This window comes from Chelonia mydas, chromosome 6 (genome assembly GCF_015237465.2).
Source record: "Chelonia mydas isolate rCheMyd1 chromosome 6, rCheMyd1.pri.v2, whole genome shotgun sequence".
Taxonomy (NCBI): Eukaryota; Metazoa; Chordata; order Testudines; family Cheloniidae; genus Chelonia; species Chelonia mydas.
Window position 1 is genome coordinate 20,438,111 of NC_051246.2, and position 14,965 is coordinate 20,453,075.

At 48.6% G+C, this 14,965-nt stretch overlaps 1 protein-coding gene across 1 annotated transcript in view; it reads right to left on the reverse strand.

Annotated features, from left to right (window-relative positions):
• The window catches only part of LOC102943481 (NACHT, LRR and PYD domains-containing protein 3), a 509,145-nt gene that overhangs the window by 32,650 nt on the left and 461,530 nt on the right, over nucleotides 1–14,965 (reverse strand). The window contains exons 19-20 of the mRNA XM_043549314.1: nucleotides 13,348–13,515; nucleotides 4,255–4,425 (exon numbers count right to left, since the gene is read on the reverse strand). Of these exons, the coding sequence (XP_043405249.1) occupies nucleotides 4,255–4,425; nucleotides 13,348–13,515 (339 nt within the window). The remainder of the gene's footprint in view (nucleotides 1–4,254; nucleotides 4,426–13,347; nucleotides 13,516–14,965) is intronic.

Here is a 14,965-nt window from a genome sequence, read left to right on the forward strand (position 1 = left end):
CGCTTCAGAGGGGCTTTCTGGGTGTGTGAGAAATGATCTTCCTCCCTTCCCTGTATCAGCCCCACCTGCCATGGCAAGAGATGGGTTTACAGGGCTTGTAGCATGAAGGGATTCACAGTGAATCCCAGAGAGTGCTCCTTTTAGTGTGTTTCAGAGCTGGAACACAGGGGTCTCCACCCCAGGTAAATGCAGGCTGCTGTCCAGGCTAGAGCTGGACACAGAATGGATTGTTCAGTTTGCTGGAAGCTTCAGACAATTACAATAATGTTTCATTTAGAGTTGAATGGAAAATGAAACTTTTCAAAATTTTTGATCAGTTGAAAAGTCAGAAAAAAAAATTCAAGTTGAAACGTTTCATGTTCACCCATCTCAATTTTTTCATTTTCATTTCAGGCACTTTTACCAATAGCAAGGGAGGACTAGATTAACCATATGGCTGGAGGAAGTGCTGGTGGTGCCCTCTTGGTAAGTGTTAGTCCAGTGTGATCTGTGAGTCCTAGATACAGCTCCCCACAGCCCCCAATGGAGAATGGATTTGAATTTGGGACTACAGGATATTCTGGTGTGGGGCTTTCTCAGTCTCTCCTACTGAAGTTCCACTTTTTATAAATAATTAAATAGCTAGTGGATCAGGGACTTGAACTGAGGTCTCCAACCTGCTAGCTGAATGCCCCAACTCATCCATGGGCAGTAGAGTCATTCTCACTGTCTTTCCCTGGCCCAATGACTATTCACTGTCATTAATTAATAGTCATTCATACCACTATGAATAACACAATGGTAGGTTTAGGAGAGAGGTGTTTTGATGGAAATGACAAGGAGAACTCTATTAGGCAGGAATTCTGGAATAGTTCTGAGTACCACTTTGTCTGGTAAAAGCTGAAGACAAGGGGATTTATTAGATAACACAGTTAACTCAGTGACCGTTCTGTTGAAGTTGATTTTAATTGTCACAGTTCAAGGACGTGCACTGTTATTTCCCCTTGGTGGTCCAGCAAGGTCTCCCCCACTCAGGCTTCCAGCTCACCTGGCCATTGCCTTTCCTGGGAGGAGACTAATGTAGTGCCCATCTTTAAAAAAGGGAAGAAGGAGGATCCTGGGAACTACAGGCCAGTCAGCCTCACCCCAGTCCCTGGAAAAATCATGGAGCAGGTCCTCAAGGAATCAATTCTGAAGCACTTAGAGGAGAGGAAAGTGATCAGGAACAGAAAGCATGGATTCACCAAGGGCAAGTCATGCCTGACTAATCTAATTGCCTTCTATGATGAGATAACTGGCTCTGTGGATGAGGGGAAAGCAGTGGACGTGTTGTTCCTTGACTTTAGCAAAGCTTTTGACATGGTCTCCCACAGTATTCTTGCCAGCAAGTTAAAGAAGTATGGGCTGGATGAATGGACTATAAGGTGGATAGAAAGTTGGCTAGATTGTTGGGCTCAATAGGTAGTGATCAATGGCTCCATGTCTAGTTGGCAGCCGGTATCAAGTGGAGTGACCCAAGGGTTGGTCCTCGGGCCGGTTTTGTTCAATATCTTCCTTAATGATCTGGAGGATGGTGTGGATTGCACCCTCAGCAAGTTTGCAGATGACACTAAGCTGGGAGGAGAGGTAGATACACTGGAGGGTAGGGATAGGATACAGAGGGCTCTAGACAAATTAGAGGATTGGGCCAAAAGAAATCTGATGAGGTTCAACAAGGACAAGTGCAGAGTCCTGCACTTTGGACGAAAGAATCCCATGCACCGCTACAGACTAGAGACCGAATGGCTAGGCAGCAGTTCTGCAGAAAAGGACCTAGGGGTTACAGTGGACGAGAAGCTGGATATGAGTCAACAGTGTGCCCTTGTTGCCAAGAAGGCCAATGGCATTTTGGGATGTATAAGTAGGGGCATTGCCAGCAGATCGAGGGACGTGATCGTTCCCCTCTATTCGACATTGGTGAGGCCTCATCTGGAGTACTGTGTCCAGTTTTGGGCCCCACACTACAAGAAGGATGTGGAAAAATTGGAAAGAGTCCAGTGGAGGGCAACAAAAATGATTAGAGGACTGGAACACATGACTTATGAGGAGAGGCTGAGGGAACTGGGATTGTTTAGTCTGCAGAAGAGAAGAATGAGGGGGGATTTGATAGCTGCTTTCAACTACCTGAAAGGGGGTTCCAAAGAGGATGGATCTAGACTGTTCTCAGTGGTAGCTGATGACAGAACAAGGAGTAATGGTCTCAAGTTGCAGTGGGGGAGGTTTAGGTTGAATATTAGGAAAAACTTTTCACTAGGAGGGTGGTGAAACACTGGAATGCGTTACCTAGGGAGGTGGTGGAATCGCCTTCCCTAGAAGTTTTTCAAGACAGGCTTGACAAAGCCCTGGCTGGGATGATTTAGTTGGGGATTGGCCCTGCTTGAACAGGGGGTTGGACTAGATGACCTCCTGAGGTCCCTTCCAGCCCTGATATTCTATGATTCTATGAGACCCATGTCTTTCTCCTTTCTCACTTGGGTATTTTCAGGCTGCACAGTTCCCTGCCATCACTCTGTTATTCTCAGCAAACAACAGTCTGCCTAAGCAGGCCTGCTCCTCTCCTCTTCTCAGAGACGATACAGCGTAATGGCCCCAGTTATAAGTTCTTTCTTTCATGGCATACCCTGAAAACACAGTCCACCCTTTATCAAACCAGATGACCAAGCCCTTAGTGTGTTGTGGAAAGTCTGAGACAGGGCTAGTCAGCAGGGGCCTCCTCTCAGAAAAATCCCAGGGGATGGGGGGCAAAGTTGTGTCAGCATATAGAACAATATATGTGGATATATTACATCCTAGAGAGGTGGGGAGTGGAAGACATAATGGAGCGTACAGACCTACAGAAAGTCCAGCGGCAAGCAGGGACAACTGCCCCCTAGAAAATGATGCCCCTGCTGGTAAGTATGAGAAGATATCAATGTGTTTTTACGGCTTTACGGAGAGGTACCCATTTGGGGAGGCGGAGAAACCAGGATCAGAGTTTTGGGCAGCTGTGCACACTGGGGTATCCCAATATGTAAACAGCATTTGGGCAATCGCCCATACCATGGGTGTCTCCTTCCATGGGGGAGGAGAACAATAAACTAGAGAGAGCTGTTTTGTTTTGTTCTTCCCCCTTGGACGGGATAATGTGCAAAGGGTTGAGACCTATTCCCTGGCTAGTGCACAAGGAGACTGGGCCCATTTGCACAGTACATATGAGTCACAAATGCTTTTATAAGAATAACCCAAGATGGGAACCTTCCAGCTGCAGCAGAAGAAGCAGCTGGTTCCTACATGTCCTGTTATTTCCCAAGCCAGTTCTGTGGATGAACTCACTGTGCTGGCCCCATTATTCCAGGATAAGACCCCAAAATCTGGACCCCTTAAAAACAACCAAAAATGCCATAGAGATTGGCCGTTACAGACACGGCCCTCAGAGGATCCTTTGTCTTCTGTGATTTATTCTGTAACTCAGGTAACTCAGACCTTGTTGACTTTGCTGTACGGTGTAAGAGGATCAAAAAAATACCACATATTGGCTAAACAAAGTAAAAGAAACAGAGGCAAAAAGGCATTCCTATTGAGGAAAATAGAAAGGACCCTAAATTCTGGCAAGTGAAGTGTAAAAATATAACTGGGAAGGCCAAAAAATAATTTGAAGAACAGCAAGCCAAAGACTCAAAAAGTAACAGCATAGAATCATAGACTATCAGGTTTGGAAGGGACCCCAGGAGGTCATCTAGTCCAACAACTATCCCCGAGATGAGTCATATCCAACGACATGCTGCCAGGTGGAGCTTTGAGGCCTTGCTTGTGGGCTGATGGGGTTAGATGGCAGCAGAAGCACCTCAGCCCTTCAGGTAGTGTGTCTGATGTTCTTGGGAGAGAATGGGAGTCCGGGAATTACAGGTTAGCGGCATTAATCCCAGTGGTATGGACAGATTCTGTGAAAGGAGGCTGATTTTGCTATTCACTCTACTGATATAAGTTTTAAAACCAATTCTTAATTAAAATGCATTGGTTTTAAAACTTATACCAAGAGGCTGTGGAGTTAGTTGTCTAGGATGGGCCCAGCTTTACTTATATTTTCAACTCTCACAGGCTGGACACATTGTGAGTCCTTCCTGCAAGTGCTGTACATACACTTGATTTTCAGATTCGCCTTGTAACTGCAGGGAGCAGACACCAGGTATGCACCCTGTTGAGCACTTTACATAAAGGACACCCATAAATGCATAAAGGACGCCAAATGTTACTTACCGCAGTCTCTCTAATTTGCAGTTCCGGTGTGTCAGTCCCTCACACAGCAGCCGCATGCCGGCATATCCCAGTTTATTACCACTTAGGTCCAGCTCTGTCAAGCTTTGGCTGGTTCTGAGAATAGCAGTGAGATCCCCACAGCCAGCGTCTGTGACACCGCACTCCTCCAAGCTGCAGGAGAGAGAAAGGCAGAGAAGGGGGATCATGATGTGAACGGGGCTCGTCACGGCTGCTCTGACAGGCGGCCCTGCCCACCTGCCCCTCTCTCTGACCAATCAGCATCCAGAATTAGTCAGAAGTCCTGCTACAGACTCTGACTCAAGCCCATGTCCTTATCCACTGTCTAAACTCCATCCCTTGCCATTTACCCTTCACCAGTGAACAATAACAATGGTCTGACACCTCAAAACTCTGCCATTGACAAATGAGGAATAAGGTTTGGGGTAAGACTCCTTCCTTCCTTCCTTCCTGAGCACCACCCCCTCACCCTCTCCACTGACCAACCAGAATTCAGAAAAGGTACAAAGTTGCCCTTTAAGTCCCGACAACTCAGCTCCTGACCAATCAGGTTGGACTTTGCACTGATCAGCCCTGGGATGGTGTGACCCAATCACAGCAGGCCCCACCCCAGGCAGCTGGGCCAGGCTCAGAGCAGGAGGAGCTGGGAGATCCTGCCCCTCCATGCCCCTGGCACGAGCTTGGCTGCTCCCCTGCAGGAAACTGATGTCTCCTGTCTCTGACCCCAGCTCTGACCCTCAGACATGGGGAGGGGAGGCAGCTGGCTGGCCCAGCACTGGCAGCATCACACCCACCTTCCTCTGAGACCAGGGACCAAAGGGGGGGAGAAACAAAGAGCAGAAGATCCCCATGGCAGGGGTTCCCCTAGGTTTGTGGAGGGAAGAATCCCTGAAAGGAGGGCGACAGTGTGACCCAGTTATACAGGTGTCCGGTTTTCAACTGGAAAGTCCAGTCGAAAGGGGACCTGTACCGTGTCCGTCACGAGACACAAAAAGTCCAGTTACTGCAGGTGGTGGGGAGGAGGTGCAGGGAGGTGACAGGTTGTCAACCCATGCCAGCCCCTGCTCATTCAGGACCTCTTCCTACATGCATCTTGTGGGTAGTCAGGCTCCACATCGAGGGATGAAGCTCCCATCCCAGCCCTGGGATCACAGGGAGCCAAGCTCGGGAGTCGGGGGGCAGGGGGGCCGGTGGAGGGGATTGAATGATGAGGAAGCGGGAGGAGTAAGAGCAGCTAGCAATGGGGGAAGGCAGGGAGAGGAGTGAGTGGAGGGCCTCAAGGGAAGTGGCGGAGCGGAGGGAGGTTCCAGCACTCCTGCTTTAGTGTCCAGTTTTCAGAAATTAGAAAATTGGCAACCCTACTCTGTTGGCAGGGCTTGTTCCAGAGGCTCTCGTGGGGTGATAAAAGCAGAAGTTCTGCTGGTTTCTGTAACTCACCAGCAGAGTCTGGGCTCCTGATGGAGCTGCCAGCCAGCTGAGTCGGTAACCATGGCAGCAGGCCCGCTATGACCATGTGCACTTCAAAGACCACCCGCAAACATGAGTGTCTTTGCGCTCCTTCAAGGGCTCACAGCAAGCCCCCTGCACTCTCAAGCACAAGCCCTCCCCACATCCAAAAGCTGCTAAATCTTGCACACATGTTGAGACACCCCTCCCACCAGAACTATCACCTGCACAGCCTCCTTCATCACCTCAGTTGCCTTAAAAATATTGTTACTCTGCCAAATAGAGGGGAACCCCAACATTTGGGAGAGAAAAAGCCGCTGAATTCATACAAGGGAGAGAAGCAGGCATTCCTTGGGGAGTCCCCAGGTTCTGTCAGGGTTTGTAGAGCCCCCAAGATATTTTGGAGGCAGGAAGAGAGGAACCTGCAATGGGGGTTAGGGGAGAGATTCTAAGATTGGGTCAAATAGGGGGAGAAAAACCCCAAAGGTGTATGGGAGAATCTGAGGGGATAAACCCTATTTTGGGGCGGGGTGAAGAGAAGAGGGCATTCAAGTTGAAGCAGAAGAGGAAACCCCCCCCCAAAAAAATTTAAAGGTTAAGAGAGAGAGAGAGAGAGGACACCTGAAAAGGTGAGGAGAAAGAGACCCCAAAGTGTGGGGAGGACTTTTGAGGGGAATGGACCTCACTTGGAATTAAAAGGAGACCCCTTCTGCCACTCAGTGGTAATAAAGGGAGTAAGGAAAGAACACCCCCCCCCATACACACCCTGATATCTTCAATGAAAGAGATAAGGCTAAGGCAGGTTTGGGAAATACCCACCATGGTGTAGAGGAAGGAGACCTCCAAAGAAGAGCACTGAAAGTGGGGAAGACTGTAAAGGAAACAGGGGACACTCCTGGAAAGTAATATGAAGGACAGAGGAGAATTAATAAGGATACAGAGAGAAAGAGAGAAAGAATTAATGAATCGTGGAGGGAGTCTCTAGGGAGCAGCAGGAGGAAAACGGAGAAGATGGAGTGAGAGGGAGGAATGGTAGGAAAAAGAAAATGGTTAAATTTGAGGGCAAACACAGACACTCAAAAGACTGAAGGAAAAAAGAGACAGAGAGAGAAGAAAATATCTGAGCAAAGAGAGAAACAACAGAACAAATACAAAACAAACTTAAAAAAGGGAAGACAGAGTGGCACTTAGAATTTTTTTATAAAATATTTTATAGTAAGTTTGATGTTAAAACGTTGCATTAAGATTCACGCTCACTGTATGTTGCCAAATATTCAAAAATGACAAGTCAGACCCCAAAGAGTCTTAAACTGAGCATCGTCATGTGACTGTCTTAAAACTCATGAGATTTAAAAAATATATATATCCTGAACTCCTTGTATTTGGCTTCTGGGTTTTCAGACTTTAGGGTTCATGCTCAGGCTGTCTCTGCAACCATGAGAGTAGAAACTAAGCTTTCATTTTTTTTAAAATGGAGAGTTTTCTTTAGTCACATGACTTTCAGAAAAACACCAAATATCAAGAGATTTGTGATAAAAATCACACGATGGCAACATTGTCATATGGGACATATGGGAACGGGGGTGGGGGAAGAGGCTTTGGTGGGCTCAGGTAAGAGGGAAGGGTACTGATTAGGGAGAGTGGGAGGGGAGAAAATGGGAGGGGCTGGAGAATGTGAGTGGTAGCAGAAGAAGTTGAGGGCTTTGGGGGTCTGTCAGCCCTGAATTATCACCTTTCGTATGTATGCCGGGCTCTATGGGATCCCTACCTCTTTGCAGAGGTCCCAGCCCCTCTCCCTGGCCACTGGATGTTCTGGGAGCTGAGGGGACCTGGTCCTCTTGGGGGATCTGAGCTCCTCTCCTTGCCACTCCCTGTGAGCTGGGAGGGGGGAGGTGAAGGTGACATAGATTTAACATCTGAAATCCAGACAAGGAATAGTTAAGATTCACATCACCCCTGTGTGTTGGAAGGGGAAGGCTGGCCGGAGTGTGTGAGAGAGTATCCCAGTTTGGAGGAGGGGTGGATTGTGTGGACCTGAGACATGGCTGGGGAAGCCTAGTTGAAGTAGGGGCAGGAGTTTCAACTGGAGCTGGGTAGTGGGAGTGAGAGGCCCAGCTCTGTGTGCGGTTTGGACTGTGTAACCAAGAAAGCATGCAGCCCTCTGTTAAGCTGCTGCCTGTGATATGTGCATGCAGCAACATAGGGCAGGCAACTACAAGGAGCAACTTCTTACATGGTAATGGCTTCTACAGTGCCAACCAATGGCTTAATGGGATGGGAAGAAGAGGTGGAGCTGGAAATGTTGCTGCAGGAGCTATATTTTGCAGGGAATGGTTGTGCAGGGGGTGGAGAAGGAAAGAGACACACCAGTCTTCTCTCACATGCTTAAAGTTATGTAACAACCATGTAATAAAGCTGTCAAGGTTTTAGGACATACATCATGGAAGAGATTTCTCTCACTGGCTTTGTTAGCAGCTTCACAATGTAAACATTTCAAAATACAACCACTATCCCATTTCCACTATAACAAAATGTACAGGAGGCAGAGGAGCACTGAGGGATCACAAAGCAACCATGCAACTTAGTGGAAAGACCACTGGACTGGGACTGTTCCTAGCTCTGTGCTGGTGCTGAGTGAGCTTGGGTTAGTCATTTCAGCTCCCTGTGCCTCAGTTTCCCATTTGCAAATTGGGAATAAATGGAATAAAGATATTTGAGAGCTACTGATCAGGAAGGAAAATGGATGTAGTGGTATGGTAAATACTTTGAGATGGAAAATCACTGGTTGGGGTGAGTGTGTGTCTTTGATAGCAGCTGATAGTTTCTGTCTGTCGCAGCTGTGTAGTGAAGAGTGGCACCTCCTGATCATCAAGAGGGAAGAGAAGGAAGAGGCTAAACAACACAGATAGTGGGAATAAAAGGATAAAACAAGCAGTGCTGAGATGAGTCCTATCCACCTACAAACTGATAGGAAGAGCTCTGAGACCTTGATATGGATGGATATAAGCTGTTTAGGAAGGACAGGAAGGGCAGAAGAGGTGGGGGAGTTGCACTGTATGTAAGGGAGCAGTATGACTGCTCAGAGCTCAAGAATGAAACTGCAGAAAAACCTGAGAGTCTCTGGATTAAGTTTAGAAGTGTGAACAACAAGGGTGATGTCGTGGTGGGAGTCTACTATAGACCACCAGACCAGGGGGATGAGGTGGATGAGGCTTTCTTCCGGCAACTTGCAGAAGTTACTAGATCGCAGGCCCTGGTTCTCATGGGAGACTTCAATCACCCTGATATCTGCTGGGAGAGCAATACAGCGGTGCACAGGCAATCCAGGAAGTTTTTGGAAAATGTAGGCGACAATTTCCTGGTGCAAGTGCTGGAGGAACCAACTGGGGGCAGAGCTCTTCTTGACCTGCTGCTCACAAACCGGGAAGAATTAGTAGGGGAAGCAAAAGTGGATGGGAACCTGGGAGGCAGTGACCATGAGATGGTCGAGTTCAGGATCCTAACACAAGGAAGAAAGGAGAGCAGCAGAATACAGACCCTGGACTTCAGAAAAGCAGACTTTGACTCCCTCAGGGAACTGATGGGCAAGATCCCCTGGGAGAATAACATGAGGGGGAAAGGAGTCCAGGAGAGCTGGCTGTATTTTAAAGAATCCTAATTGAGGTTACAGGCACAAACCATCCCGATGTGTAGAAAGAATAGTAAATATGGCAGGTGACCAGCTTGGCTTAACAGTGAAATCCTTGCTGCTCTTAAATACAAAAAAGAAGCTTACAAGAAGTGGAAGATTGGACAAATGACCAGGGATGAGTATAAAAATATTGCTCGGGCTTGCAGGAGTGAAATCAGGAAGGCCAAATCACACCTGGAGTTGCAGCTAGCAAAAGATGTTAAGAGTAACAAGAAGGGTTTCTTCAGGTATGTTAGCAACAAGAAGAAAGTCAAGGAAAGTGTGGGCCCCTTACTGAATGAGGGAGGCAACCTCGTGACAGAGGATGTGGAAAAAGCTAATGTACTCAATACTTTTTTTGCCTCTGTCTTCACGAACAAGGTCAGCTCTCAGACTACTGCACTGGGCAGCACAGCATGGGGAGCAGGTGACCAGCCCTCTGTGGAGAAAGAAGTGGTTCGGGACTATTTAGAAAATCTGGACGAGGGCAAGTCCATGGGGCCGGATGCGCTGCATCCGAGAGTGCTAAAGGAGTTGGCGGATGTGATTGCAGAGCCATTGGCCATTATCTTTGAAAACTCATGGCAACCGGGGGAAGTCCCGGATGACTGGAAAAAGGCTAGTGTACTGCCCATCTTTAAAAAAGGGAAGAAGGAAGATCCTGGGAACTACAGGCCAGTCAGCCTCACCTCAGTCCCTGGAAAAATCATGGAGCAGGTCCTCAAGGAATCAATTCTGAAGCACTTAGAGGAGAGGAAAGTGATCAGGAACAGTCAGCATGGATTCACCAAGGGCAAGTCATGCCTGACTAATCTAATTGCCTTCTATGACGAGATAACTGGCTCTATGGATGAAGGGAAAGCAGTGGACGTGTTGTTCCTTGACTTTAGCAAAGCTTTTGACATGGTCTCCCACAGTATTCTTGCCAGCAATTTAAAGAAGTATGGGCTGGATGAATGGACTATAAGGTGGATAGAAAGTTGGCTAGATTGTCGGGCTCAACGGGTAGTGATCAATGGCTCCATGACTAGTTGGCAGCCGGTATCAAGTGGAGTGCCCCAAGGGTCGGTCCTGGGGCCGGTTTTGTTCAATATCTTCATAAATGATCTGGAGGATGGTGTGGATTGCACCCTCAGCAAGTTTGCGGATGACACTAAACTGGGAGGAGTGGTAGATACGCTGGAGGGACGGGATAGGATACAGAGGGACCTAGACAAATTGGAGGATTGGGCCAAAAGAAATCTGATGAGGTTCAACAAGGACAAGTGCAGAGTCCTGCACTTAGGACGGAAGAATCCAATGCACCGCTACAGACTAGGGACTGAATGGCTCGGCAGCAGTTCTGCAGAAAAGGACCTAGGGGTTACAGTGGACAAGAAGCTGGATATGAGTCAACAGTGTGCCCTTGTTGCCAAGAAGGCCAATGGTATTTTGGGATGTATAAGTAGGGGCATTGCCAGCAGATCGAGGGACGTGATCGTTCCCTTCTATTCGACATTGGTGAGGCCTCATCTGGAGTACTGTGTCCAGTTTTGGGCCCCACACTACAAGAAGGATGTGGAAAAATTGGAAAGAGTCCAGCGGAGGGCAACAAAAATGATTAGGGGACTGGAACACATGACTTATGAGGAGAGGCTGAGGGAACTGGGGATGTTTAGTCTGCAGAAGAGAAGAATGAGGGGGGATTTGATAGCTGCTTTCAACTACCTGAAAGGGGGTTCCAAAGAGGATGGCTCTGAACTGTTCTCAGTGGTAGCAGATGACAGAACAAGGAGTAATGGTCTCAAGTTGCAGTGGGGGAGATTTAGGTTGGATATTAGGAAAAACTTTTTCACTAGGAGGGTGGTGAAACACTGGAATGCGTTACCTAGGGAGGTGGTGGAATCTCCTTCCCTAGAAGTTTTTAAGGTCAGGCTTGACAAAGCCCTGGCTGGGATAATTTAGTCGGGGATCGGTCCTGCTTTGAGCAGGGGGTTGGACTAGATGACCTCCTGAGGTCCCTTCCAACCCTGATATTCTATGATTCTATGATTCTGTGATAGCGGCCTAGTGGGGTAGATGGTGACAGAAACACCTCAGCACTCCAGGCCATGGATCTGATGTTCCTGCGACAACAAAGGGGAACCTGCATTGGGAATTAGGGGCATTAACCCCAAACCTCCAGTGAGGGACAGCAGCTGGTGCAACAGAAGGCTGATTTTGCAGATGACTCTGCTGGTGCTTTGGGGGCAGATTTTCCAGGGGGCTCAGCATCCAACCTGCAGATCCTTTGAAAATCTGGTCACAAGTAACACAATGGGAGCTGCTGGGTGCGGAGCTCTCTTGAAAATCTGGCGTCAAGTCCTGAGAGTTCACCAGAACCTCAGAGGCCTGGAATGGGGCTTCTATCTTGAAAACAGAAGAAACAGAGCAGAAATGTATTGAAAGACAAAAAGGAAGAGCCACAGCTTTCCACAAAAGGTTTAGTTTCTTATAATGAGTCCAACACTGGCACCTGCTCTCACCTGCTCTGTTTGTAACTGTAAACACACATCCCCATCCCCAACAGGCTGCACTTCAGAGGGTGTTTCTTCAAATTGGTGGTGGCTCTCAGCTGGGAGCACAGTCAGCCCCAGCCCTGGGGACATCAAAGGCAGAAGCCACCATGGCTGGGGCTGAAGCTTAAACCCAAGCTGAGCATTTCTGCTCAGATGGGGAGATTTAGAATCCTCAGATCCCTTGTATCTCTTTTGTTTTTATTCATTGTATACAGTAAAAGCTGTTTTATCTGGCATGTTGGGAGAATGGGGGAGGGGGGTGCTGGAAAGTGAAAAATGCTGGTTAACTAAGAGGGAGGGAGTTTGGGTGCAGGACGCACAGCCAATGGGAGCTGCAGGGGTGGCGCCTGTGGTCAGAGGCAGCATGCAGAGCTGCCTGGGCACACCTCCGCCTAGGAGCAGCCGGGACAGGTTTCCGCTTGAGGGGAGCTGTCCAAGGTGAGCAGCCCCCGGATCCGGCACCCTGCACCCCTCCCGCACCCCAAGCCCCCTCCCACACTCAAACTTCCTCCCAGAGCCCACGCTTCGCACCCCCTCTTGTGCCCCAAACCCCTGATGGTCCCATGCCAACCAGACTATGAACTGGCATTTCAATGAAGATCAGAAATGCTGGTTTATAGAGATTTCCTATTGGTGAAGTGCTGGATAAAACAGCTTTTACTGTATATGAAAATTCAAGGTGTCAAAATTATTAGAATAATCTATAAAATAGATTGTTAGCTGAAAGGTAACAGTGACCTCTTTTTAATAAATGCATTTTATTAAAAGTTGTTTATATACATATATATATTCCCTGAAAAACAGGGGGCTGAGGAGCTATTTGTTAGGTGTGGGCTCAGATTTATGTAGTTTCCATTTTCCAAACAGGGCAGGCCGGGACATGTTGTGACCCATGTACGGGAGACACTGAACTCTCAGGTTCTCCATGTAGCTGCAGGGACCAGCCACCAGCCATGCACCCTGTCAAGCTCTTTACACAGAGGACGTCATAAATACAAAGGGAAGGGTAACCACCTTTCTGTATACAGTGCTATAAAATCCCTCCTGGCCAGAGGCAAAGTCCTTTTACCTGTAAAGGGTTAAGAAGCTCAGGTAACCTGGCTGGCACCTGACCCAAAATGACCAATGAGGGGACAAGATACTTTCAAATCTGGGGGCGGGGAGGGGGGATATTTTGGGGAAATAGGAAATCCAAGTGGTCCTTTCCCTGTTCTTTGCCTAAATCACTTGGTGGTAGCAGGATACTGTTCAAGGACAAGGCAAAATTTGTGCCTTGGGAAAGTTTTTAACCTAAGCTGGTAAAAATAAGCTTAGGGGGTCTTTCATGCGGGTCCACACATCTGTATCCTAGAGTTCAGAGTGGGGAGGGAACCCTGACAGAGGACATCTGTAAACACACAGAGGAACCCAAATCTTACTTACTTCAGGCTCTGTAATTTGCAGTTTTGTTTCAGTCCCTCACACAGCAGCTTCACGCCGGCATCTCCCAATTTATTACCACCCAGCTTCAGCTCTGTCAGGCTCTGGTTGGTTCTGAGAACATCGGCGAGATCCCCACAGCAAGTGTCTGTGAGATCACACTCCTCAAAGCTGCAGGAGAGAGAAACACAGAGAAGGGGGATCACGGTGTGAACAGGACTCATCACAGCTGTTCTGACAGGCGGCCCCACCCACCAGCCCCTCTCCCTGACCAATCAGCATTGAGAATGGGCCAGAAATTCTACCCTAGGCCCTGTCTCAAGCCCCACCCCTTACCCAGTAAGTAACCAATGTTGGATGGATCTTCCTGCTTAAGCCCCACTGCTTCCCCTACAGAAATAACCAGTCAGCACTGAGAATGGCCCAGATATGTAAATCCCCAAAACTTTATCATTGACCAATGAGGAATAAGATTTTCAGTAAGAAATAAGATTTTCCTCCCTGGGCAGCCCCCCAGCCCTTTCTACTGACCAACCAGAATTCAGGATGGGCACAAAGTCCCTTAAGTCCTGCCCACTCAGCTCTCAACCAATCAGGTTGGACTTGGCACAGATCAGCCCCGGGATGGTGCAACCCAATCAGAGCAGGCCTATCGCTCCAGGGAGGCTGTAGGGGGAGCCCCCTCCGCAGGCAGCTGGGCCAGGCTCAGAGCAGGAGCTGAGAGATCCTGACCCTCCGCGCCCCTGGCACTAGCTCTGCAAAGCACAGCCCTCTGAAGCCCCTGGCCTTGACTACTGTCGAAAGACAGGATACTGGGCTAGATGGACCATTTGTGAGCCAAACTCTCAGGCAAACCAGGGCTATTCGCTCAACTGCCCTTCCCACAGTGCCTGCACTGACTCAGCCCTCAGGCATGCAAAAACAACCTATCCCTGACCAAAGCCTGGGTCACGTGTCTCCCAGGCTCAGGTATTTCCACAGCCCCACTAGAGCGGCAGATCAGTCTGCACAACAGCACTACCTGGCCAGGAACCCTCCTGCTGCCTCGCAGTGCATCAGATTCTGGAGACTCCCAACCTACTCCTGGCCCAGCCTTGCCTGAGCCCTGTCCCAGTATTGTCCATGGCCTACTCTAACCTTGCTCCAGCCCTGTCACCGACCTGCTCCAGCCTTGCCTCTGCCTGCTGATCCTCCCCAGACCCTCAGACTCTGACTACTCGGCTTCAACCTTTGACGTGTATATGGACACTGGCTTCAATACTGACTTGGCTTGTCCCTGGACTCTGACCACCTGCCCTCGACCTCTCTCCTGCCCCTGGACTTCACTTACAGTTCAGAGTCTGGTTCGTCTACAGACTTTGATCGTAGTTTTGATCCCGGCCTGTTCCTGGATCTCATTTCCAGCACCACCCTTGGCCTAAGCCCAACTGTACATCTAGCTGCAGCCTACACTCCAACCGCTAGGCCTGCTTTTCAGAGGCACTGCCTGACACCATTGGTCTGACCCAGTATGGCCATTCTTTATTTTGTTGACCACTACCCAAATATATGTAAATACACAAAAACACAAACGTTATCTTCCCGCATGTCTTTAAGGGTTGAATTTGAGTTATTTATCCTG